Source organism: Anolis carolinensis, chromosome 2 (assembly GCF_035594765.1).
Source record: "Anolis carolinensis isolate JA03-04 chromosome 2, rAnoCar3.1.pri, whole genome shotgun sequence".
NCBI classification, from domain to species: Eukaryota; Metazoa; Chordata; class Lepidosauria; order Squamata; family Dactyloidae; genus Anolis; species Anolis carolinensis.
In genome coordinates this window covers 197,802,204-197,829,134 of record NC_085842.1, presented here as the reverse complement: position 1 = coordinate 197,829,134, position 26,931 = coordinate 197,802,204, and the positions used below count along the sequence as shown (strand labels likewise).

The following is a 26,931-nucleotide window of genomic DNA, read 5'->3' as shown; positions in this document are numbered from 1 at the left end:
TTAGTCATCCTGCCTTTTGGTCCCAGGGTGATATCTTTTTGGCAAAACAGAGTGCAAGATACAGTAGAGTCTCACTTATCCAACGTTCTGGATTATCCAACGCATTTTTGTAGTCAATGTTTTCAAAACATCATAATATTTTGGTGCTAAATTCGTAAATACAGTAATTACTACATAGCATTACTGCGTATTGAACTATGTTTTCTGTCAAATTTGTTGTATAACATGATGTTTTGGTGCTTAATTTGTAAAATCATAACCTAATTTGATGTTTAATCGGCTTTTCCTTAATCCCTCCTTATTATCCAACATATTTACTTATCCAACGTTCTGCTGGCCCGTTTATGTTGGATAAGTGAGACTCTACTGTACAACCCAGAAGAGGTGCCAAAAGCTTCAATCCCTCCTGAAACCAACACTTGTTTCTGATCACCTCTCCATTTATAGCCCACCTTTCCTCTAAAGACCCTAAGAAAATTTAGTTGCAATTTTTTTTCTCCTCACTGTTTTATCTTCACAAACCCAAGAGATTTCTTTTTGTTAAGGTTTTTTTTTTCAGTGTCAGGAGCAACTTGAGAAGTTGCTTCTAGTGTGAGAGAAATGGCCATCTGCAAGGACACCTGGAGGTTTGATGGTTTACCATCCTTGTGGGAGGCTTCTCTCATGGCCCTGCATGAAGCTGGAGCTGACAGAGGGAGCTCATCTGCATTCTTCCTGGTTGGATTTGCACCGGCAACCTTCAGGTCAGCAACCCAACCTTCAAGTTAGCCGTCTGCCAGCACAAGGGTTTAACCCATTGTACTACCGCAGGCTTCTTGTTAAGAATTAAGAAACAGTAAATACACTAACTCATGGATAAGTCGACCCAGTTTTTTGGGGGTCAGTTTTCTGATTAAAATTTCTAAACTTATACTTGAATATATATAGTGTATTTTAAAGAGACATTATATATGGTGGTGCAAAGAATACCTACCTTGAGCCAGTGCAGGTTGTAAGAAAGACTGGAGAGATGCTGTCAGAAGGAATGCAAGCTGTCCTGAGCGTGCCATTGCCCGCCTCCCAGCCACAAGGAGGGCGGGGGGAGCAAAAATCTTCCTTCACCCCTAAAGTATGTATTTCTGGCTACAATAGCCCCCTTTTGCACTTCAGCAGCCTCCAAATGTCTTGACCTGGTCCTCAGTAGGTGAAGTCCTGCAATAATGCAATGGTGATAGTAAATGTCTGGTTACCAACTGTATTGTGTGACAAGGACATTTTACTCTTTTGATTTATATCCCCCTTTTCATGCAGAAAAGGCAATGCACAACTAAATAAAAATGCACACAAGTACATGTAAATACACGATTGCAAGGATTATTAGTGCTATCAGAGCATAAAATAATTTCAGTCATACAGTAGAGTCTCACTTATACAAGCTTCATTTATCCAAGCTTCTGGATTATCCAAGCCATTTTTGCAGTCAATGTTTTCAATATATCGTGATATTTTGGTGCTAAATTCGTAAATACAGTAATTACAACATAACATTACTGCATATTGAATGAGTTTTTTTGTCAAATTTGCTGTATAACATGATGTTTTGGTGCTTAATTTGTAAAATCATAACCTAATTTGATGTTTAATAGGCTTTTCCTTAATCCCTCCTTATTATCCAAGATATTGGAGTGTGACGGCACGAGTGGCGCCATCTATATGTTGAACTATAAGTTGCAAGATTTGAATTGTTGTATCATGCCTGATTTTGCCCTTACCCTGTAAATGTAGTTGGATTGGTTATTTATATCTGTCAATCAATGTTGTTTGTACCTGTTATATTGCTCACTCAGCAAAACTGTTTGGCTCCACCTCTTCCTGGAGTAGGACTGTGTTTCCTCCTTTTCATTCCATCAGCAAGTTCTCTATCGGATGGACGTGAAAGAGAGGCTTGGCTCAAAAAGCCCTTCAAAGGTTACCTCTCAGCACCAATTCTGAGGTTCTTACCCTTGGGACTCACACTTCATGTTCAGGGCCAACCTGAACAACGTTGAGGAGTCTCAAGCGCCTTCACATCAGTCCTTTGGCAACAGAGGAAGACTTTTGTCTTCAGATATAGGTCATTGGACTGAGGCTGAGTTTGCTCCGGCATTCACAGCCAGAGAAAGAGGGATCTGGACAAGCTTCATGGACTTAAACAATCAAAGACTGTAATGTATATTTTCTTTTACCCCCTTTGTGAACAATAAACCCAGTTTTTGAGTTATCTACAGTGTTTTGGTCCTTGGGAGTTCCAGTTTCCCTAAAGGAGGGCAAGAAGCAATCCCCTGGGGAAAGATGTCACGTCCATGCCTCTTTCACTAAGAGTTTACAGCCCCAGGCGCGACGGCACATGGAGCCTCTGATGGCCTAGGGCAGGGGTCCCCAAACTACGGCCCGCGGGCCACATCCGGCCCGTCGGAGCCATTTACCCAGCCCGCGCGTGCACGCTTCTCTCCTCCCTTGCCCCGCACGCACCTTTTCCACCGCCACCGCCGAGGAAGGCGCACATGGGGTGAGAAAAAGGCGTGCGCCTTTCTTCCCTCGCCCCGTGGGCAGCTTTCCCACTGCCGCCACCAAGGAAGGCGGTGGGAAAGGTGCGTGCCGGGCGAGGGAGGAGAGAAAGGCGCAGGCCTTTTCCTCGCCCCACACGCAGCTTTTCCACTGCTGCCACCGAGGAAGGTGCGCATGGTGCGAGGAAAAGGCCTGCGCATTTCCTCCCTCGCCCGGCACGCACCTTTCCCGCTGCCTTCCTTGGTAGTGGCGGCGGGAAAGCTGCCTGCGGGGCGAGGGAGGAAAGGCACAGGCCTTTTCCTTGTCCCATGTGCATCTTCCTTGGTGGCGGCAGCAGCGGGAAAGGTGCGTGTGGGGCGAGGAAAAGGCCTGCGCCTTTCTCTCCCTCGCCTCAAAGGCAGCTTTCCCGCTGCCTTCCTCGATGGTGGTGGCGGGAAAGCTGCCCACAGGGTGAGCGAGGAAAGACACGGGCCTTTTCCTCACCCCACACGCAGCTTTTCCACTGCTGCCACCGAGGAAAGTGCGCGTGGTGCGAGGAAAAGGCCTGTGCCTTTCTCTCCTCCCTCGCCCTGCAGACAGCTTTCCCGCTGCCTTCCTCGGTGGTGGGGGTAGGAAAACTGCCCACAGGGCGAGGGAGGAAATGCGCAGGCCTTTTCCTCGCACCATGCGCACCTTCCTTGCACCATGTGCACCCTGCACGCACCTTTCTCACCGCCGCCGCTGCCACCAAGGAAGATGCACATGGGGCGAGGAAAAGGCCTGTGCCTTTCCTCCCTCGCCCCGCAGGCAGCTTTCCCGCCGCTGCCACCGAGGAAGGCAGCAGGAAAGGTGCGTGCCAGCCGAGGGAGGAGAGAAAGGCGCAGGCCTTTTCCTCGCTACGCACACACCTTTCTTGCTGTCGCGGAGGACACAGGCAGGGAGTCCGCATGTGCCTCTCTCCCTCCTCAGTCATTCCAGTGTGAATGACTGAAAGAATACTCTGCAGCCCTGTTGTGGATTCTTTTTTCCTGAAAGCTAGCAATCTCTTCCAACCGTGATTATTACAATGTTATTATTTTTGTTGTTGTTGTTTGTTTGTTGTTGTTAATGTTGTTGTTGTTGGTCAGGGGTGCTTTATGTTTTGGTGCACAAAGGCAGAAGGGGGTTGGGCAAGATAGCTGAAGGAGTCTCTCCCAACCATGTTTATTATGGTGATATTATTATTATTATTATTATTATTATTATTATTATTATTATTATTGAATAGCTATCTGTCAGGGGTGCTTTGATTATAGTGTGATGCACAAAAGCAGAAGGGGGTTGGAGTAGATGGCTCAAGGGTTTTTTTCAACCCTCTTTATTATTTTTATGATGATAATGATTATTATTATTAACATTGAGGCTGTATTTGTTCCCTTTTTGTTTGTTTTTTACTTCAAAATAAGATATGTGCAGTGTGCATAGGAATTTGTTCATATGTATTTTTTTAAAAACTATAATCCGGCCCTCCAATGGCCTGAGGGACTGTGAACTGGCCCCCTGTTTTAAAAGCTTGGGGACCCCTGGCCTAGGGGATAAAAGCCTTCTGACTTGAAGGTTGGGTTGCTGACCTGAAGGCTGCCAGGTTCGAATCCCACCTGGGGAGAGTGCAGATGAGCTCCCTCTATCAGCTCCATCTCCATGCAGGGACATGAGACAAGCCTCCCACAAGGATGGTAAAACATCAAAAACATCCGGGCGTCCCCTGGGCAACGTCCTTGCAGACGGCCAATTCTCTCACTCCAGAAGCAACTCCGGTGTTCCTGACACGAAAAAAAACAATCCAAGATATTCGCTTATCCAAGCTTCTGCCAGCCTGTTTAGCTTGGATAAGTGAGACTCTCCTGTATTTCTATTAGACCTTACCTTTCTGCTTCTTATGCCAATTGAAAGTTAAGGTGCCCAAAGCTCCCAGATGCCCTCTAGTTTCAGTTTTGCAGCCAAACAAAAAGATTACACTTTCCAGCACCCTTAAGTGATTACACTTAATCCCATTGGTGGTGTATACCACCAATGGGATTCTGGCTCATAATTTCAACATTTAGGACAGCACCCCTTTAAATAAGCCCTTTCCAAGACCCAGTCTTGATTTGTCAGAGATAATCCAGATGAATCCTTGTCCTCCCACTTTTGCACCTACTTTTAAGGAGCCCCTGGTGGCGCAATGGGTTAAACCTTTGTGCCAGGGAGAGTGGGTGAGCTTCCTCTGTCAGCTCCAGCTCCCCATGCAGGGACATGAGAGAAACCTCCCACAAGGATGGTAAAGCATCATCAATGGCCAAATATCCCACACATCTGCCTGCATAAATAGATATTAGCCTGCTGATGGAAGGACAACAAGTATGAGCCAATCTGTCATTCCGTGGAAGAGAATTGTCCAGTCTAAGAGCAATCTATGGAAACCACAAGGAAATTCAAAACAATAATACACCACCAACGTCACCAAGTTTCTATACCAAAATGAGGGAGAAACATTATCCTACCTCCTGGTGATGAAGAAGTAAGGAGGTTGCTTGCACTTGGCCCCCAGATATATTGGTTCCAGTTTTAGCTTTACCTCAGACCTTTTGGGCAGCCTTGGACGAGTCACTTTGTCTCGCAGTCCCCAGCCTATAAGAATGGAATGATAACAACTGTGTTTGACTGGTTTTCAAATCTAGTGATAACAGTGAATATCTTGTTAGGCAGTACTACAGATAAGAGTAGTCCCCACACCCAACCCACCCTGACTGTTTCGGTCTGCGGTGCACTTCATTGGTTGTTCAGAACAGGTAGAAAAATTATGTCAAATCTAGTAAAAATCAGAATTGCAAATCACTCCCTGGTGAATTACCTTTTTATGAGGAATAATAATAAAAAAAAACAAGTCCAAAACGGAGAGGATGTAAGTTCCCAAAGAATTCACTGTGCACCAAGGCCTGGCTGGGATACTTTGGTTTTGTCAAAGTGACACAGAAATAAAGTATGTGAGACAAGAAGTGTTACTTTTCTCTGAATTGGTTACATCACCTCATAATGAAATAGACAAAGCCAGTATAATGTCGCAGTTGGAACACTGGACTGGCAACTCTGGAGGCCAGATTTCAAATCCCTGCTCAGCCGTGGAATCCTGCTGGATGACCTAAGATACGTTCTCTCAGTCTCAGAAAAAGGCAAAAGCAAACCTTCTGACTCTTGCCAAGAAAACCCTATGATAAGTTTGCCTCTGGGTCACCCAAGGTCAGAAATGACTTGAAGGCACACAACATGAAAACAACTGAAGTAAGAAACATGGGTTAGAAAGTCGTATTTCTCTTGAAGATTCCTTTGTGCAGTTTCTCTTTGAGTGCACCATTGAAAGGCAGAACTCATTTGAAGTGGCGCTGAAGCTGAACATGAGTCAACAGTGTGATTTTATTTAAAGTGTCAGAAACAAATTGAGAATACAGTTATAATGTATAAAAATCACAAAGTTAAAAAAATTAGCATTATACTAGATTTCCTTTTATCACTTGGAGTGCCTCTGGTGTTGCTGTAAGAAGGTTCTCCATTGTGCATGTGGCAGGGCTCAGACCACATAGTAGTAAGTGAACTATGGTTTGCTCTTCTCCACATTCACATGTCGTGGACTCCACTTTGTGGCCCCATTTCTTAAGATTGGCTCTGCATCTCGTGGTGTCAGAGCGCAGTCTGTTCTGTGCCTCCCACATCGCCCAGTCTGTTGTGTCCAGGAGGGATTTTCTCATCCGGCATCAAATCAAAATCTTTATTACGGTCATAGACCAGCCTAAGTGGGGTACAGTCTCATAGAAACATGTACATAAAATCTAAAAAACTATTAAAAAAAAGGTATTTTAAGGGGTAAAACACAAGGAATTGGACAAAAAGGGGAATGGTGTCATCTGGCATCAGTTACTGATTGAGATTCCGGTTTTTAACCTGCTGCTTTTGGACTCTCACTTGTTGAGGTGTTCCTGTGGGTATCTCTGTAGATCTTAGGAAAGATATTTCTTGATTTAAGTCAGTGGCATGCTGGCTGATATCCCAACAGAGGATGGGCCGGAGATGTCAATGCCTTGGTCCTTTCCTTGCTGGCTGCTACTTCCCAGCATATTATCAAGTGGTGCAATACCAGCTAAACAGTATGATTTCTCCAGCAGTGTTGCATGTAAGACAGTGTGATGCGGGCAATTAAGAAAGCCAATGCAATTCTTCCATCCATGATGTTATAATTCTAAATATGAGGACAGCTGCCGTAATGGGAGGAGGAGAGGAAGGGAACAGTAGGCAAGTAGAGGGGTATAATGGAGCTGGGAAGGAGGTCAAAGCAGCAACAGAAAGAGCTTCCCATTAGTTAGGTAAGGTAAAGGTTTTCCCCTGATGATAAGTCCAGTCGTGACTGACTCTGGGGGTTAGGGCTCATGTCCATTTCTAAGCCGAAGAGCCGACATTGTCCGTAGACACCTCCAAGGTCATGTGGCCAGCATGACTGCATGGAGCACCCTTACCTTCCCGCCGGAGCGGTGCCTATTGATCTACTCACACTTGCATGTTTTTGAACTGCTAGGTTGGCAGGAGCTGGGGCTAACAGCGGGTGCTCATTCTGCTCCCGGGATTTGAACCTGAGTCCTTTCTGTCTGCAAGCTCAGCAGATCAGCTTTAACACACTGCGCCACCACCAGGGGTCCATTAGTTAGAGCAGCACAATTCAATTCTCTACACCAGCAGTTCCCAATCTTTTTCAAGTCATGATTCCATTTTATGGAGGCAAAGTGGCCTGCAACCCTAATAAATTAAAAATAGGTGACCCATGACCCCAAAACATTAAAAATTAGCTACAGTGACGACTGCTCGGCTTGTAGTTGACTGTTCTTGGCTGGCTGCACGGCTGGCCAAAAAAGAGAAATAATGTGATATGCTGGGCATCAGATTCCTGGAAGTGGGATCATTCGATTCATATCAACAAACAATTCATTATATTTAACAGAATTTGCTGGTATCAAAGAAAAACCATTGCAACCTGCAGGAAACAAGACTAGGCACTCAATCAATCACAAGCTGAGCAGCACCCACATTACGTAGAGCCAATCACCAAACTGTGCGTGAGCATGGACCGCATAACAAGCTAACCCGACAAACATAAGATCGTTACATGTTTACAGAAACAAATTTCTGTGCAGTTTATTTTGTTTTGTTTTCCTTTTTAAAAATACTCATAGCTCACCATTGCCTTGTGACCCATGGGTTGGGAACCATTGCTCTATACTTTGCCATCTAAGGAGACAACTTTTACCCAATCTAGTGGTAAGTGCACTTCCAACACACACACACAAATCATACACTGGTCCCATGAAAAGATGTCTGTTTGTTAAGTACTGACAGTCCCCAAGTTACAAACAAGATAGGTTCTAGGTTTGTTGTTAGGTTGAATTTGTATGTAAGTCAGAAACAGGGACTTCGTAAAGTGTAACTCTGGCTCTAGTCTCCCTTTCTCTCCCCCTACCCCCCCCTCTCTCCATTTATATATATATATATATACACACATACAGTAGAGTCTCGCTCATCCAAGCTTTGCTTATCCAATGTTCTGTATTATCCAACACAGTTTTTGTAGTCAATGTTTTCAATACATTGTGATATTTTGGTGCTAAATTCGTAGATACAATAATTACTACAGAATGCTACCATATATTGAACTGCTTTTTCTGTCAATTTGTTGTAAAACATGATGTTTTGTGCTTAATTTGTATAATCATAACGTAATTTGATGTTTAATAGGCTTTTCCTTAATCCCTCCTTATTATCCAACATTTTGCTTATCCAACGTTCTGCCAGCTTGTTTGTGTTGGATAAGTGAGACTCTACTGTAATTGTACATGTTTCATTTTTGGAGCTCTATGTGTAAGAGATTTTAAAAACATGTCCCCTAAATATAGTATGTGTTTGCAAACTGGAGCATCACTTTTGCAGTAAACCAGGATTGGCTGCTATGCCATACCTTGCCAAATGTACCACTGGTAACAAACCCAGGCCATATGCCAAAGATGTCTGAACTGTACTTCCAAGGATCAGACTAGGAGCACCCGCCAAATGATTTTGCAGGAAATGAACAAACCCAGGCAGATTGACCAAAAAAAAAAAAAACAGTTGAACCAAGCAAATACCTGGTTCACAATGTTCTGGGTTTATCTTCCATAGGGAACAGCACCACACCCTTCAGCTATTAAGTAGGAACAGTATTTATTTTCTTGCTCAGTAAACTAATTATTAGTACTATGAGATTATACTGTACTTATTAGGATGGTACAGGACATGGGGGGCATATTCTAAGTGGTTGTTCCATAAGGTGGTTGTTCTCCAGAACTGAGAAAAATAAGATACCTTATACACTCACTCATTCACTCACTCATATGTACCCAAACTTGGTTGCCCACCAACCACTCACTCACACATCCATCCATCTGTTCATCCAACATGAACAGGGGGTTGGACTTGATGGCCCATGAGGTCACTTCCAACTATATGATTGTATGATTCTATGTCTGAAAAAGGATGAATAAGTGGATGGATAAGCATGCAAGTGAGCGGATGGGTGGGTAAGCAAGCAAATATGGGTGCATGCAAGTGAGTGAAGTGGTAGGTGGATGGGTCTCTGGGTGGATGAATGGGTGAGCAGATGGGTGAGTGAGTGATGCACCCTTGTTGAAAGGGGGTGAGCTAGCAGTTAACGCTCTTTAGGGTGAGGCAGCAAGACAAGTGGAAGGGAATGCTAGACTTGTTACATCACAGAAACTGTCTAAATCATGGGTGCGACTACTATGCAAGGAATCCTAAAATACAAAGTGTGGCACCCAAAACATTAAATTACTTAAGTCGCCAGCAATTATGTGATGAAATACAGTATGTATGCTTATAATTATAATTATAATTATTATTTTATTTTATTTTTGTATCCTGCCTCCATCTCCCCGAAGAGACTCACATGGGGACAAGCCCAACAACACAAGTTAAAACACAGATCAATCAATTAAAAACATTATAGCTACATAACACAATAAAACACATCAACAGAATTAAAACCAGGACAATAATAATAACTTTCACTTGCATTTACTTATACTGGCTGTTTAGTTATATACATGCCCTATCCAGTGTGCACAAACCTTGTTTCATGCATTACATAGGTAAACATAGTTTTCCCCTGTCCAGTCGTGTCCAACTTTGGAGGTTGGTGCTAATCTCCATTTCTAAGCTGAAGAACTGACATTGTCCGTAGATACCTCCAAGGTCATGTGACTGGCATGACTGCATGGAGCGCCATTACCTTCCTGCTGGAGTGGTACCTATTGATCTACTCACATTTGCATGTTTTTGAACTACTAGGTTGGCAGAAGCTGGGGCAAACAGCGGCTGCTCTCTCCGCTCCCCAGATTCGAACCTGCAACCTTCAATTCCACAAGTTCAACAGCTCAGCAGTTCAACATGCTGCGCCACTGGGGGGCCCCATGCATTACATAGTCAAACCAAAAAAATTCTTGGTGTCTTTGTTTTAGGGGCTATGTGAGGTGCTAATTCAGAAAACTGCATTGGATAGACAGATTCAGCTCTAGTTTCTCAGCCATTGTTATAATAATTTTCTATAGGCAAGCAGAGTGAAGACTAATAGATGGCATATGTTCTGTATTTCAAAATCTAGAGCTGATAGGGGGAAACTACTGCCATTTTTAGAATCAGCAACTCAAATACACCCAGAAAAAGATCTAACATTTGAGGAACCAAAATATGTGTTGGCAGTGATAGTAGCAGTTATAGTAAAAATACTGTACAAAATTACCTTCAGGCTGTGCGTATAAGGTGTATATGAAACATAGAAGAACTTTGTGCTTAGACTTATATATGCTGGGATGTCTGTGTTATTACCCAACTACTCTCTGTTAATGTTCAGAGTACGTTCTCCACTCAATAATATTTTTAAAAATCTGCCACGTGAGACTCTGATTTAAGCAGTTGATGAAGAGGGCTGCAATCCACAGAACCATAATAAAACTCATTAGCCTCCAAGATGTCATAGGGACTCTGCTGCCATAGACTAAAATGGCAACCACACATCGACACTGGAACTTTGTGCACATGAAGGTTGTCATACTATTTAAACTACACTAGAGTCTCACTTATCCAACGTTCTGGATTATCCAATGCATTTTTGTAGTCAACGTTTTCAATACATCATGATATTTTGGTGCTAAATTCGTAAACACAGTAATTACTACATAGCATTACTACATAGTATTGAACTACTTTTTCTGTCAAATTTGTTGTATAACATGATGTTTTGGTGCTTAATTTGTAAAATCATAACCTAATTTGATGTTTAATAGGTTTTTCCTTAATGCCTCCTTATTATCCAACATATTCGCTTATCCAACATTCTGCTGGCCCGTTTATGTTGGATAAGTGAGACTCTACTGTATCTATACACATAATAAAAGTGAAAATCTGTATGTGTGTATGTGGTGAAGGTGTCCATTTACACAGACAGCCTCCGGCCTCCACAAACTGCTTTAACCCACAGTGGTGAGGAGTCACAAAAGCCCTCCCTCCAAGGACATTGCAGGTTACAGAGAGCCACATCCCAGTGTTCCTTTTTCCCTCAATTGGTGTGAAATTTGCATGACTCCACCCACTGCCTCTCCCTTAACCCTTTCCTATTCTTTTCTATGGCATACAGCAACTGAACATATTAGAGAGAGAGGTTTGGGTAGAATTCACCATGATTTACAGGAGTTGTAGGGACTGGGATGTATAGTTTTAATTTAATGTTCATGTGGCCCGCCCTTGTTTTTATTGTTTACTTGATTTTGCATTGTAATGGATATTATTATTTATTGTATTGTTCACTATGTTGTGATGTGTTGTTCTTTTATATGCTGTTTATATTGTATTGTTCTGGGCATGGCCCCATGTAAGCCGCCCCGAGTCCCCGTTGGGGAGATGGTGGCGGGGTATAAATAAAGTTTTATTATTATTATTATTATTATTATTATTATTATTATTATTATTATTATCATTAGTTAACTGCAATCTATGAACACTCTGAACTTCACCAACAATGGATCTGGAATTAATTTGCTACACAGACCCAACACAGTCAACTTTGTATACTGGTGGGGATTGGGGGTGATTGACCTTGACACCCAGAAGTTATAGTTCACCCGTATTCAAAGAACACTGAATCCATCTGAAGATGAATCTAGACCAAACTGGGCACACAAACTCAACATCCACATCATTATGTATTTTCTAATGGGATCATTGATTAAAAATGAAATCAAAGAATGGCTTTTTTCTAAGAAATACTGTTACTAATTAACTAAATGATATTACCTAACACCACAAAACAAATAATGTCTTTTTCAAATAACCCAAGACAGCCGGGTACCCAAGCTACTGCTAAAATAAAAATTAGTTCTGTCGTAGATGTGCTGCCATATTTCTTCGTTTCTGTTCTCCCTCTCTGCCTTCTTTTTATGCTGCAGGAAAATAGCTACTTCTTTGAAAAAGAGAGCCAGCGTGTTGTTGAGGTTTGAGGACTAGACTATGATTCTGGGGACCAAGGTTCATGAAACCCACTGGGCAAGTCACATGCTCTCAGCCTCAGAAAACCCCGTGACAGGTTCTCCTTAGGGTCGCCATAAGTCAGAAACAACTTGAAGGCATACAGCAGCAGCAACAAAGCTCAAAATCACCCTGAGGAGCAATAAAGCTGGGGGAAGGAGGTCAGGAGAGAGGCACATGGCAGAACTTGGCATAGGACCAACCCAGTGACCTGCCTGTGGGTTTACAAATGCAGAGGGAGGGGAAAAAGAGAGAGAGAAGGACTAGTAGCATTTTTTAAAAGCTTAACAGCTCCACAGGATCTATTTTTCTGGCTCCACGTCCTCCTGTTTTGGCACCCAACCAAGGAATGGGGGAAAGTCTAGTCCAGGGGTCCTCAAACTTTTTAAGCCGAGGGCCGGTCCACAATCCTTCAGACTATTGAGGGGCCGGATTATCATTTGAAAAAAAAAAACAAAAACAAAAAAACAAATTCCGATGCACACTGCACATGTCTTATTTGTAGTGCAACAACAACAACAAGAACAATGCAATGAAAGAACAATGCAATATTTAAAAATAAAAACAATTTTAACCAACATACATATATCAGGATTTCAATGGAAAGTGTGCTCCTGCTTCTGGCCAATGAGATAGTCAAGTTAATTAGGATTGTTGTCGTTGTTGTTGTTGTTGTTGTGTGCCTTCAAGTCATTTCAGACTTTGGGCGAGCCTAAGTCTAAAATGTATTTATTTATTATTTATTTATTTACTGCATTTATTTACTACATTTGTATCACACCTTTCTCACCCCAAAGGGGACTCAGAGGGGCTTACAAATTATATGTACATACAATATATTATATTACAGTAGAGTCTCACTTATCCAACGTTCTGGATTATCCAACGCATTTTTGTAGTCAATGTTTTCAATATATCATGGTATTTTGGTGCTAAATTCATAAATACAGTAATTACTACGTAGCATTACTGCGTACTGAACTACTTTTTCTTCCAGATTTGTTGTATAACATGATGTTTTGGTGCTTAATTTTTAAAATCATAACCTAATTCAATGTTTAATAGGCTTCTTCTTAATCTCTCCTTATTATCCAACATATTCGCTTATCCAACGTTCTGCCGGCCCGTTTATGTTGGATAAGTGAGACTCTACTGTATTAGCATAGCACAATATTAGCATTATATATTACTTTATTGAACTATACCACTATACTGTAATATTATTAGTAATATTATATGCAATATAGGATATATAATTAATATTATTATATGGTAATATTATTAGTGTTATATTGTATTACATTATAATATTATTATAAATATTACTAGCTGTGCCCAGCCACGCATTGCTGTGGCTTAGTCTGGTGGTGTTGGTCAGTCTACATTAGGTTGTATTTATGCTGTGACCTCCACCCTTCTTTATACTCACATTAGTAGTACTATTTGAAGTCTGTTACCTTCTTCAATTTTTGTGTTAATTGATAATTGCTTGAGATCCCTGTTGTCTTTGGTTTGTTGTTAATCGTGATGTCTGATTCTGCTGAGTGCGGTTTACACCTTATTGTGGTACAATAATCTTTTTTTGTTTTGCCTGTGTAGGTGTTTATTATTGTTGTTGTTGTAGTGGTCATGAAGGCTGGATAAGTTAGATGCTACTGTATTGTTTTTTGGAGGCCCAGTGTAGCACTGACTGGCCTCTCAGCCTCAGTGCCTGGCTGCTTCTTGCCTGTGGTGGTGTAGATTCTTATTGTTGTTGTTGTTATTGCTATTATTGTAATTGTTTTTTTGGAGGCCAAGTGTGAATGTAGGGATTGGGGAGGTGGATGAGCACTGAATGGCCTTGTAGACTCAGTGCATGGCTGATTCTTGCCTGTGTAGGTGTTTATTATTAGTGGGTGAGTAGATGGATAGATGAGTGGATGGATAGATAGAGTGGGTGCTCTCCTTGTTTCCTTTATTCCTATGCTGTTCCCTTTCTCTGCTCCGATTCTGAGCTCGCTGATAAGAACACACTGGTCAGAAAGGAGGGTAAATATAACCGGATCAGTGGTCTTTCTCTCCCTTTTGCTCTTGGCCTTCCGGGCAGAGAGGGAGGGCTCTTGTACTTGGCGTTCCTTCACTTCCCTTCCCTCCCTCCTTCCTTCGTTCTATCTGTCCCAGCCTTTCCTGCCTGCGGAGCCATGGAACTGGGTCAATGGGTTGGATGGCGGGGAAAGGGAAAAGGAAGAGGCCTCTAATTGAAATGCATGGACTCCATGCCATGGGGTGCTGGGATTTGTAGTTTGCATCCAGTCCAACCCCTTTCTTTCTTTTTGTCATGGAGGAAGAACCCACCCAAACCCCTCAGACAGATGGCCATCCGGTTTAGTTGTGTTGTTATAGTCACAATGCGTTGTTGTGAGTTTTTTGGGTCCAGATTGTGGTTTTGTGGTGTGGTTGTGTTGTTACAACTGAGAGGGAAGGCTTTTGTGTTGCGTTGCCAAGTTTCGTATTTCTGGGGCGTTTAGTTGTGTTGTTATAGTCACGATGCGTTGTTGTGAGTTTTCTGGGTCCAGATTGTGGTTTTGTGGTGTGGTTGTGTTCTTACAACCGGGAGGCAAGGCTTTTGTGTTGTGTTGTTAAATTTTGTATTTCTGGAGCGTTTAGTTGTGTTGTTATAGTCACGATGCGTTGTTGTGAGTTTTGTGGGTCCAGATTGTGGTTTTGTGGTTTGGTTGTGTTGTTACAACCGGGAGGCAAGGCTTTTGCATTGTGTTGTCAAGTTTTGTATTTCTGGGGCGTTTAGTTGTGTGCCAAGTTTCGTATTTCTGGGGCGTTTAGTTGTGGTGTTATAGTCACGATGCATTGTTATGAGTTTTGTGGATCCAGATTGTGTTTTGTGGTGTGATTGTGTTGTTACAACTGGGAGGCAAGGCTTTTGCATTGTTTTGTCCAATTTTGTATTTCTGGGGCGTTTAGTTGTGTTGTTATAGTCACGATGGTTTGTTGTGAGTTTTGTGGGTCCGGATTGTGGTTTTGTGGTGTGGTTGTGTTGTTACAACCAGGAGGAAAGGCTTTTGCATTGTGTTGTCAAGTTTTGTATTTCTGGGGCATTTAGTTGTGTGCCAAGTTTCGTATTTCTGGGGCGTTTAGTTGTGTTATTATAGTCACGATGCTTTGTTGTGAGTTTTGTGCATCCGGATTGTGGTTTTGTGGTGTGGTTGTGTTGTTACAACCAGGAGGCAAGGCTTTTGCATTGTGTTGTCAAGTTTTGTATTTCTGGGGCATTTAGTTATGTGCCAAGTTTTGTATTTCTGGGGCATTTAGTTGTGTTGTTATAGTCATGATGCATTGTTGTGAGTTTTATGGTCCGGATTGTGGTTTTGTGGTGTGGTTGTGTTGTTACAACCGGGAGGGAAGGCTTTTGCGTTGTGTCGCCAAGCTTCGTATTTCTAGGGTGTTTAGTTGTGTTGTTATAGTCACGATGCGTTGTTGTGAGTTTTGTGGGTCCAGTGTGGTTTTGTGGTGTGATTGTGTTGTTACAACCGGGAGGCAAGGCTTTTGCGTTGTGTTGCTAAGTTTTGTATTTCTAGGGCGTTTAGTTGTGTTGTTATAGTCATGATGTGTTGTTGTGAGTTTTGTGGGTCCGGATTGTGGTTTTGTGGTGTGGTTGTGTTGTTGTAACCGGGAGGCAAGGCTTTTGCATTGTGTTGCCAAGTTTCGTATTTCTGGGATGTTTAGTTTTGTTGTTATAGTCACTGCGCCCGCAACTTTATCCTTTTATATATATAGATATGTATATACAATATATTATATTATAAAACTGAGGGCGGGGGCCAGGTAAATGACCTCGGAGGGCCGCATCCGGCCCCCGGGCCTTAGTTTGGGGACCCCTGGTCTAGTCTGTGAACCTGCAAACAAACCTTTAGACAGGACTCAACCAACACTTTTTTCTTTCTTTCTCGACAAGCTTGCCTTCTTTTTCTTCACTCCCTCTGCCCACACTTTTTGTACCTTTCAACTCAGTTTGGAGTCCTCTGCGTGTATACAATTTTATTTTTCTGTTATGGCCAGTGCGGGTTCAACTTGCCATTAGGCCATGAAAACCCACTGGGTGTACCTGAGCGATTCACACACTTTCAGCTCCAGAAAACCCCATCTAGGGTTGCCATAAGTCAGAAATGAGTTAGCAACATGTTTATTATATCCGCACCCCCATAAGCCATTCTGGGAATGCCAATAATAGTGAAGGGCAGGATATTTAAAATACAAAAATATGCACAAATCCTATTCACCATAAGTGTGTGATCAGCAATGTGAAACTTATAGCAATCACCATCACCTCTAATTCCAGAGTTCACATATGTGTGTATGTGATGTGTGTATGTTAAAGAATACAATCTTAGTTGAATTCAATAATGAATATGAATCATGCCGAAGTTACAATTCACAGCATTCCTTACCATTCCCTGTGTTGACTTGGGCTGCTAAGAGTTGAAATCCAACCACAAAGGTCTACCTGAATTCTACCCCAATTTAAATATGCCTCTCTAAGTAAAAAAAAAAAAAGAAAGAAAGAAAGAAAGAAAGAAAGAAAGAAAGAAAAGAAAAGAAAAGAAAAGAAAAGAAAAGAAAAGAAAAGAAAAGAAAAGAAAAGAAAATCTATTTCAGAAGAGCTAGACATTCTGGAGAGGAGGGGAGAAGTTACAAAAATGTGCAACTTGTTTCCAAAGAGTCTGAACCAAATATGTGTCTGTACCATCATTTCTGACATATGGCAACCCAATGGTGAAGGAGTCGTGAAGTTTCTTTGCAAGGCTTGCTCAGAAATAGGGTTGCCTTTGCCTTCATTTGAGGCTTAGAAAGGATGTCTTGTCAAGATCACTCAGTAGGTTTCCATGCCCAGGTAAAGATTCAAACCCTGATCTCCAGAGTCTGAATCCAATGTTCAAATCTCTACATCACAAATCAAGAATAAGGGATGTGCGGATGTCCAGATTTGTCGGGATTCCCAACAAGCCATGTTGTGACCACTGGTCCAATCTAATGGGAGCAACAGTGCTAACAACACAGCAACCTCTCTGGAAGACCACAGGTCTCACATTCCTGCAACAAGCACAATTCCACATCTGATCCACCAAGGCACTGATATTGTACCACTTTCATGCAACACTCAACCCACATAAAGCCGCTGGTGCTCACCATTCCAACATTTAAACATGCACACCATCCTTTTACCAGCTATTGGCACCCAATGAATGAAGATTCAGCTTCTGTTTAACAACTTCAACCATACTCTGAGGCAGCATATTCCACTTTCTAACAGCTATTACCATTTGGAAGTTCTTACTAACATTTAGGTAGAATCCGTTCTTCTGTAGTTTGAATCTGTTGCTCCATGTCCTAGTCTTTGGAGCAGTAGAAAACAAACCTTTCCCATCAATAGGTAAAGGTAAAGGTTTTCCCCTGATGTTAAGTCCAGTCATGCCTGACTCTGGGGGTTGGTGCTCATCTCCATTTCTAAGCCGAAGAGCCGGCGTTGTCTGTAGACACCTCCAAGGTCATGTGGTCGGCATGACTGCATGGAGCGCCGTTACCTTCCTATTGATCTACTCACATTGGCATGTTTTCGAACTGCTAGGTTATCCTTCCTGAATTGTGCTGTCCAGAACTGAACATAGCATTCCAGGTGAGGTCTGACCAACACAGAATAGAGTAGTGCCATCACTTCCCTTGATCTAGACCAGGCCTGGACAACATATTATCCACATGTCAGATACCCACAAAGGACTTCCTGCAGCCCATGGAAGGAAGGGCCGATCAGGAAGAGAATGGCACAAGGCTGGCAAAGGGGCTGGGCTTCCTCTTGTCCTTCTGTCTTTTTACTGCCTGCCTCCCAATTTGGTGCCATCTGCAAATTTGCTAAGCATACCCTCTATTCCATCATTCAAGACCACAACTGTTCCTGGATTCTTGTTCCATTTGTCTTCTGCCAAGTCCTGAACCACGTCCTGTGTTCCTGAGCAACTCCCCAAATGTTGACCGCCTCTAAAAGAATGAAACACCGGAAACCCCAACGTATGCTGTCAAGCCCAGCATACATTCTGGACCTCCAGTTGTGTTCACTCCCTCAATCCATTGCCACAGTTCTTGCTGACAAGGATTTCTGGGAGCTGACGTCCAAAACATTCAGAATATCCAAGGTTCACAAGACTTATGCGAAGACATTTGGGTCTACTCCCATTCTGTTGAATCCTTTTCAAATGGTAAAACAACAGCTTCTTCGTATTTCCCCCTTCTGATTCCACATTTCATACTGTAAGATGCCTGGGCAAGGACCTTTCCACTCAGCAAAGCACTGTGTTCACTGAGGAAAACTCCATCGGAACACTTTAAAGCAAATAATGACAAGCATGACTATTCCAAACACTCCCTGCTCTCTCACCACTACTGCTTCCTGCTTTCAACTTGATCTCACCCACAACAGGTTTCCCAGAGTTACTGTTTTTTCCTCTTGCATATGCAGGCAAACATTCCCCAGATGACTGGTTCAGTGGGAGTGCATGTCAATCATTGTTCCATTGCCAGTTTGGAAAGCAAAACTGCCTGGCATAACCGTCAGACTGTCAGAATTCATGTGCTGAATCAGATCAATTGTCCACTTTGCCTGATATTCTTGCCTGCATCCAACCATAGGATGCCACATGAAAGTTCAGATCCAGGCAATACAAAAAATTCAGAGTCTCCCAGACAGCTTGTTAGCCAGAGAATTCTGAAAATTGCCATCCCTGCTTACTGGAGGGAAGGATATTAGAGGCAAAGATGAAGTACTTTGGCCACATCATGAAAAGACAGGAAAGCTTGGAGAAGAGAATGATGCTGGGGAAAATGAAAGGAAAAAGGAAGAGGGGCCGACCAAGGGCAAGATGGATGGATGGGGAGGAGCAGACTTCTGGTGGATATTATGCTATGTGGATCTGTAAGCTATGTGGTTCACTTAATCATGTCCCAGCAGCCTCCACAAACCAAAGCTCTTGACCAATCATAACTTACTCTGATATGCAGTCCCCAGCCAGTTGGGGACCCCACCTCCTTTACCCTTTCAGGCCCTTGTCAGCAAAAAGGTTGAGTACCCCTTATTCAAAATGCTTGGGACCAAACGTGTTTTGGATTTTTTTTTTCAGATTTTGGAATGCCTGTATTTGTATACATATACATCATGAGATATTTTGGAGATGGGTTCCAAGTCCAAACACAAAATTCACTTATGTTTCACACATACCTTATGTACACAATCTGAATATTCGGCCACATGACCTTGGAGGTGTCTACGGACAAAGCCGGCTCTTCGGCTTAGAAATGGAGATGAGCACCAACCCCCAGAGTCAGACATGACTGGACTTAATGTCAGGGGAAACCTTTACCTTTACTTTTTATGTTTAAAAACCTGTGTACAAAGTTTGTGTATACTGAGCCAAAAGAAAGCAAAGATGTCACTATATCATTCACCCATGTAGACAGTTTTGGAGTCTTTCAGATTTTGAAATTCCAGGTAAACTAAGTTCACTTATAAAACACAAAATCAAACAACATTTTTAGTGGAGAGGCCAAACATCATCAAATAGCAAGCAATATTTGGAGTTTGTTAGACAAAGCAGGGAATGGCAAAAGAATGGGGATGGAGCAGCAATAAGACCAATGCTGAGGCTACAGCATTTAGTCCCCATCTCAAAATGTAAAAGAAAAGAAAACAGGAGTGACATTTATTGTTGTGACAACTTGGAGAACATTTGAGACATGGACATGGCAAAGCCTGCAGTTTGAATGTACACAATAACATTATAGTACAGATTGAGTATGACCTATCTAGAACTACAAAATACAAAAATGTCCAGGTGGGTGGGTGGGAGAGTGACACCATTGCTTTCTGATGGTTCAATGTACACAAACCTGCTTCATGCACAAAAAATATTTAAAATATTGTATATAACATTACTTTTAGTTGAAATATCAATGAATATCATGTTTAAACTTGGGTCCCAGCTCCAGAACACAGATATACCAAAATCTGAAAAAATCCAAAACATTTCTTCCATCAAGCATTTCGGATAAGTGATATCCAACCAGTATTACTAACAGCTGGTGGTGAACAATGTACAGGCAGTCCCCAAGTTACAAACAAGATAGGTTCTGTAGGTTTATTTTTAAGTTGAATGTGTCTGTCAGAACAGGGACATTTGTGAAGTGCAACTCCAGACAAAGGTGTATACAGTGTTCCCTCACTTATCACAGGGGTTACGTTCCAGGACCACCCGCAATAAGTGAAAATTTGCGAAGTATATTTATTCTATGTGTGAAAGAAAGCAAACCACAGGCCACTTACTACAATGGAGTCTATACTTTATTTTAGCAGTTACAATATATAGCACACCAGCAGAGAAGAAAGAATGGAAGCTAAATAATCCTTTATTTTCAACCATTCTCTACCCTCCCCCCTCCCTTTATTTCTCCCTCCCTTCCAAAACCCTTTGCACAGAAACCTGCGAAACAGCAAAAATACCACAATAAATGGTTACATTAATATTTCTTGAAAACCTGCAAAACAGTGGGGAAGCAAAAACTGAACCGAAAAGTAGTGAGGGAACACTGTACATAAAAGCTTTGGATAGCATAGGGAAGGGTTAGCATTCCTGCAAAGTTTGTTTTGCTGTCTGTGCCCCAGTTCAGAAGATTTCACCTCACTTTCTGCCCCTGTGATAACTGGGTTTTGAATAATTTGGCTTGTTGTGGAAACAAGGATTGGAGATAAAGCTACAGTGGATACATCTTTTTTCCATAATAACTCTTCCAGGAGTGAATTTCTCTTCCGAGGGGTAGATTTCTCTCACTTCCTGTTGTCTCACCCCCATTCTTAACTATGAGTCATTTGATATTTGTAACTTGGGGACTGCCTGTAAGTCTCCAATAATTTTTCCAGTTCCTGTTATTTAAAAAAGCATTCTGTGCCAATGGTCACAACCTCAACATGTGGCAGAGAATTCATTAATTCAAGTTTTTCCTTTTCCCCTAGCTGGACTGAGAAACCTGCTTCTATTTTGACAATGGGAGACCATTTGTCATTCTATCTGAGGGCATCATGCTTAGTTAAGGGGAACCGGGTTGTCTCTCCTGGCCCCCACCACACATTGCTACTTTCCAAAATCTGATACAAGGGTAGCCCAATTGACTCTGCCTAGGACTAGCTCAAAAGTGGGTGAAGGGCTGGAGGGGAATATGAAGCACAAAGTGCTTCCACACTGAAATTAATATAGTTTGATCCCACCTTAACTGCCATGGCCCAATGTTATGGAATCATGTGAGTTGTCTCTTAGTGAGGCACCAGCACTCTCTGGCAATGATGTCTTTGTACAACTACAACTTCAATGATTCCACAGCACTGAGCCATGGCAGCTCAAGTTGTGTTAAGCTGCATTAATTCTACAGTGTAGATGCACCTATAGAAGCTGGAATGCAGTTGATGAGAAATTAGAGAAGTATCACAGCTTCAAAAAATTACTTTTGTTGACAACTGTGGTCCAAAAAAGCAACATTTCCAAGGGTTCAAAAGCATGCTACCTTCTATTCCTGAAGGCTGAAACAGAGCAAGGAAGAACCAGTTTCCCCAGGGTTTATATAACAGAAATTCTTCCGCTGTGAACTTTTCTTGACTCAGTGCCTTTCCTCCTCCCTTACCTTCCTTCTGGGATTGTAATCTAGCAACTAGAAGCCTAGGTCAGAAAGACAGCTTCTAGGCAGACTCATTCTCATGACTTTTAGCAAATTTCTATGAGTCACTTCTCAAGTGGGAGGTGATACCAACTCAGCACATGCATGATACGCTCATTTCATGTTGCAGGAAATCACAGCATGGAGCTGCTCCTTCTTCAGAAGAGGAGCCACATTAATGCAACAAGGCCAACTCAAATGGCACACAAATGTGTATGAATTTGATTTGGCTAATTCAATATCACAACAGTTCAAAACTGGTAGGCGATGCGCAGCAATTAAATTTTGGCCAGACATTTTAAGCATAAGGTCCCAAGATACAAATGGTGAACTGCATGAGCCACAACTAGATATCAAAAGCAAGAAGACCTTTTAAAAAACGATACTGCTGAATCAACCATTAATTTTACAAAGCATTAAGTTATATTGCTGGTATTATACTATGTAACACAATTTTTGTTCCTGTGTTATAAATGTCATTTTCTAATTGGTTCTATCACAAAAACATGGAAAAAGTTTATTAAACTGTGAAAAAATAGTTTTTGCGGGACATTCTGCAGCACATTCTGCTATAGTTTCTCAAAGACTCAAAGTTTCTGGAGTATAACAACTACATTAGAGTCTCACTTATCCAAGCTAAACAGGCCGGCAGAACCTTGGATAAGCGAATATGTTGGATAATAAAGAGGGATTAAGGAAAAGCCTATTAAACATCAAATTAGGTTATGATTTTACTAATTAAGCACCAAAACATCATGTTATACAACAAATTTGACAGAAAAGTAGTTCAATACGCAGTAATGTTATGTTATAATTACTGTATTAATGAATGTAGCACCAAAATATCATGATATATTGAAAACATTGACTACAAAAATGCCTTGGATAATCCAGAACCTTGGATAAGCGAGTCTTGGATAAGTGACTCTACTGTACTTTCAAAGTAAGGACTGCACAATTAAACAGGAATTTTGTTACATTGTGTTATTAGTTGACCATTGTTGCTATTATTGCCAAGATAGAGTAAGTACTTGAATTCTTTAAAAAAATTCCACTCATCACCCCTTTCTGCCCAGGGTTTTATTATGTACATAGCTGTATAAAACAGGTATCAAAAATCATACATTTACTGATAATATGTCAGCATTTGCAAGCCTTGCTAAACAGGCTGATTTTCCTATTTGTGGAGTACAGCTGAAGCATTTTCTGCAGAGTTCTGCACATTGTTGCCAACAGATTTGTGTAAAAATGGGTGGTGTTCAGAAATCTTTTGCTGTTGTCAATTTTTTCATGAGCCCACTATTGTCATTTGGGGTCGGGACTTAAGTTTTAAAAAGCAGTGCTCTATACCACATAATCTGTCATACATATGTGCAATTTAAAAACACAAATTTAAAAATACAAAATATAGTGTTTTACAGAATTATAAAATACTGTAGATTATGAATAACATTTTAAAATCCATTAGAGATAATTGCTCAATAATTAGTACCCTTTTTCTGTGTCCTTAAAAACATTAAAGTTATACTATTTAGGCACTTGTTTAGGTCAGGATTTGCAGGTATCAAGAAATTAGTCGGCGCTGTCCGAAGACTTTTTGCTACCTAAAGCAAAGGATTTCCCCATTCCATGTACAAAATCTAACTGGACCAATATTTGGTAGGAATGCACTTTCTTTCTACTACAGTTTAGGCAGGATGTTTAAGGGGCTCAGGTCAAATCACGAAGCATACAGTTGGCCCTCTGTACTCCACCTCCATGGATTCAAACAGCCATAGTTTGCAGCTATTCCAAAAAATAAAAAAAACAAACCTTGGCTTTATCATTTTATGTAAGGAACAGCATTTTAGTATACCATTATATATAATACAACTTCAGGATCAGATTTTGGGCACCATTCAAAAGAAGTACAGATGGTTGTCACTTAATGAAAGCAGAAAAGGTTCAACCCATATGAATGGGTTTCAGAATAATATTTATACAAATTTTGACCCAAATGCTCCAGAATAACAGTGCTGCCCTTTGGATTTGCAACCATGAGCATTGAAACGTCTTGGCCTTGCTCTGCAGCCTTAGCAGGAAAATCTCCCCTACCTTCGAACTTTTCTTTCCAAAACAAACACAGCATAAAGTAATCCTAAAGTAACTAAAGTTTAACTGTGTCCAACAGCTAGAAGTCACCTAGTGTAAGCTAGAGCCTTACTTGTACTTGCCTTCTCAGTCCATGGCAGTCTGAAGCTAGAATGCACCAAGTCTACATTAGTTATAAATAGCAAACATCTGAATTGATCCATCTGTTTTTCTAGATACCAAGTTCTGAAAATATTGAGTATATTCACACAGAAGCATATTTGTGTCACACACTGGCATAGGGCAATGTACGCCATGACAAAAAAGAGAGAGATAGAGACAAAATGTATGTGTGTGTTTGTGTTTCTACATATTTGCGTGTGCATACTATGAAGACCTCACAAAAAATATTAAGCAGCATTGGGGACTATATGCCCCTTCAGCTACTGCTGGAGTGTTGGACTGTCTTCTTATCAGCCCAAATCAGTGGTAAATGTATGATGGGAGATGCTATCCAACAACAGCTGGAAGGCAAGGCATTTCCAGGCTTGCATTACAGGTGCAGAAGAGAAACTGATAGACACCCACACAAACACAAACATGTTCCTTCCATTTCCTCCTGTTTATAGATTTGCAAAGCAGGTTACAAGCCTAGTCAAGTCAAAGGGAGGCCGTGCCCCACTGGCAAAAACAAAGTTAGCATGTCATCCACACAATGCCTCCAAATCATAGCAGGTCAGAATGACTCTTGCCTAGCAATACGCCAATTCCAACTCAACTGTAACTATTCATTTGAAGGCATGCATTTTTAAAGCCTGATTTAATTCTTTAAACTATCAAGAGGTGCTCATCGAGAGCTGGATGTAGCCAAAAGTTTCCATGGGCCGGGCTGTGGCGCAGGCTGGAAAGCAAGCCAGCTGCAACAAATCACTCTGACCAAGAAAGAGGTCATGAGTTCGAGGCCAGCCCGTGCCTTGTCTCTGTCTCTGTTCTATGTTATGGCATTGAGTGTTTGCCTTTATGTGTGCAATGTGATCCGCCCTGATTCCCCTTCGGGGTGAGAAAGGCAGAATATAAATGCTGCAAATAAATAAATAAATAATGCTGACCCTAACCATTCCAGATGGTGCTAATGGTGGGCCAGGCAAAGTTTTCTTCTCCATTGGTAGTTGGGTAGATCAGGCCATGCCAAGTAGGCTTGTGCACAGATTAGTTTGGTCAGTTCCTTTCAGCCAATCTGGCTTGTTTGGTTGGCCATGTAACAGCAAGGGCTCAGCCACCATGTTTTGTTTTGTTTTTGCCTTTTATGTGTTTTTAATGTAATTTTTTATCCTGTATTGTTGTTTTAATTGATATATTGCATTACTGTTTTATCTGTTTTATATTGTGATTGTATTGTGCTGCTTATATTTTGTCCTTGTGTTGTTTGGGCCTCTGCCCCATGTAAGCCGCCCCAAGTCCCCACGGGGAGATGGTGGCGGGGTATAAATAAAGTTTTATTATTATTATTATTATTATTATTATTATTATTATTATTATTTTGCCCAAAACTACCCACATGGCTGCAGTGCACATCTTCTTCCCTTCTATTCAGAAGTACGTGGTGCATACTTCCTTAACCCCATTGCTCAAACCCAGACTCCCTTAAAGGCAAGAAAGGAAAGGATCCCAGGAATGGAAAGGGAAGCTTTGTAAGTTCCCCATTGCTGCCAATTGGCTGGATCTTCCCAGATCTTTCAGCTGCCTAGCCAAAAACAGGTATTTCCATTAGCTGATTTTTGGGAGCATCCCAAAAATGGATCTGGGTGCCCAACGAAATTCAAATACCAAAAATGGATTGCACAAGCCTAATGCCAAGGCTGTGTTTTAAAACCAACCACCTAGCAGCCCTGGTTGTAGCACAGAATTGCCATCAACTCTCACAATGGGATAAGGAGAGATACCATTCTACCCCTTTTTCACAAACAATAGCAGTCACATTCTCTAAAGCAGAACATAATATAAACATCGTCATCATCATGTCACCAAATGGGTTTTCATGGTTGAGCAGGGATTAAGCTTTGGTCTCCAGAATCACAATCCAACATCCAAGCCATCATACCATGCTGGCTCTCCCTAAATATTCTAAAGGCATGACATCCCATTTGATCTTGGTAGCTAAGCAGGATAATAATAATAATAATAATAATAATAATAATAATAATAATAACTTTATTTATACCCCGCCACCATTTCCCCGCAGGGACTCGGTGCAGCTTACAATGAGGATATGACAGCAACATAGCATACAATGCACACAATCAACTAAAATAATGAGATTTAAAAACAATGCAATACAAGATAAAAACAACATAATAGTTACTTAAAAACCAGAACATCAAATTGTACTCATAGGTGCTTGGATGGAACACCTATCAATGAATACCAGGGGCTGTCGTCTATATTTTATAGGAAGGAAACAGCAAAACCACCTCTGATTATTCTTTGTAAAGAAACCCATTGGTCACCATAAGTCGACAGGAAACCTGAAGGGACACACATACACCTATGCTTCTTTGCATGTGGGCACCATAAAACAAGATGGGCAAAAGATCGGCCACAGTCCATCATTTATCACCAGTTTCCAATAGATGCCTACTGATTGTGGGAATGCTGGCTGAGAATGCCTAGCTGCAGGGAGTTTTGGTATGTGCCGTCATTCCTTTGATTCTTCAAAGAATGTACCGTACATACAGTTTCCAAGATTGCTTAACACAGGAGTAATTACAGCTTTAACTGTTTGAAGTTCATACATATTAACTTTAAATTAAAATATAAATAGTCATAAACACTTCTATATACACTGCTTGGAAAAGTACTGTATATACTCGAGTATAAGCCTAGTTTTTTAGGACTGAAAAAAGAAAACCTCCTCGGCTTATACTCAGGTGAGGGTCCTGGTGGGCTTATATTCAGGTCGGCTTATATTCAAGTATATAT

The 26,931-nt window shown here is 41.5% G+C and overlaps 1 protein-coding gene across 1 annotated transcript in view; it reads right to left on the bottom strand.

Moving 5' to 3' along the window:
• Nucleotides 1-1,048: 1,048 nt before the first annotated feature.
• The window catches only part of LOC100557673 (crumbs cell polarity complex component 3), a 30,747-nt gene continuing 4,864 nt past the window's right edge, over nucleotides 1,049-26,931 (bottom strand). The window contains exons 3-4 of the mRNA XM_016991138.2: nucleotides 5,028-5,154; nucleotides 1,049-1,191 (exon numbers count right to left, since the gene is read on the bottom strand). Of these exons, the coding sequence (XP_016846627.2) occupies nucleotides 1,146-1,191; nucleotides 5,028-5,154 (173 nt within the window). The 3' untranslated portion in view covers nucleotides 1,049-1,145. The remainder of the gene's footprint in view (nucleotides 1,192-5,027; nucleotides 5,155-26,931) is intronic.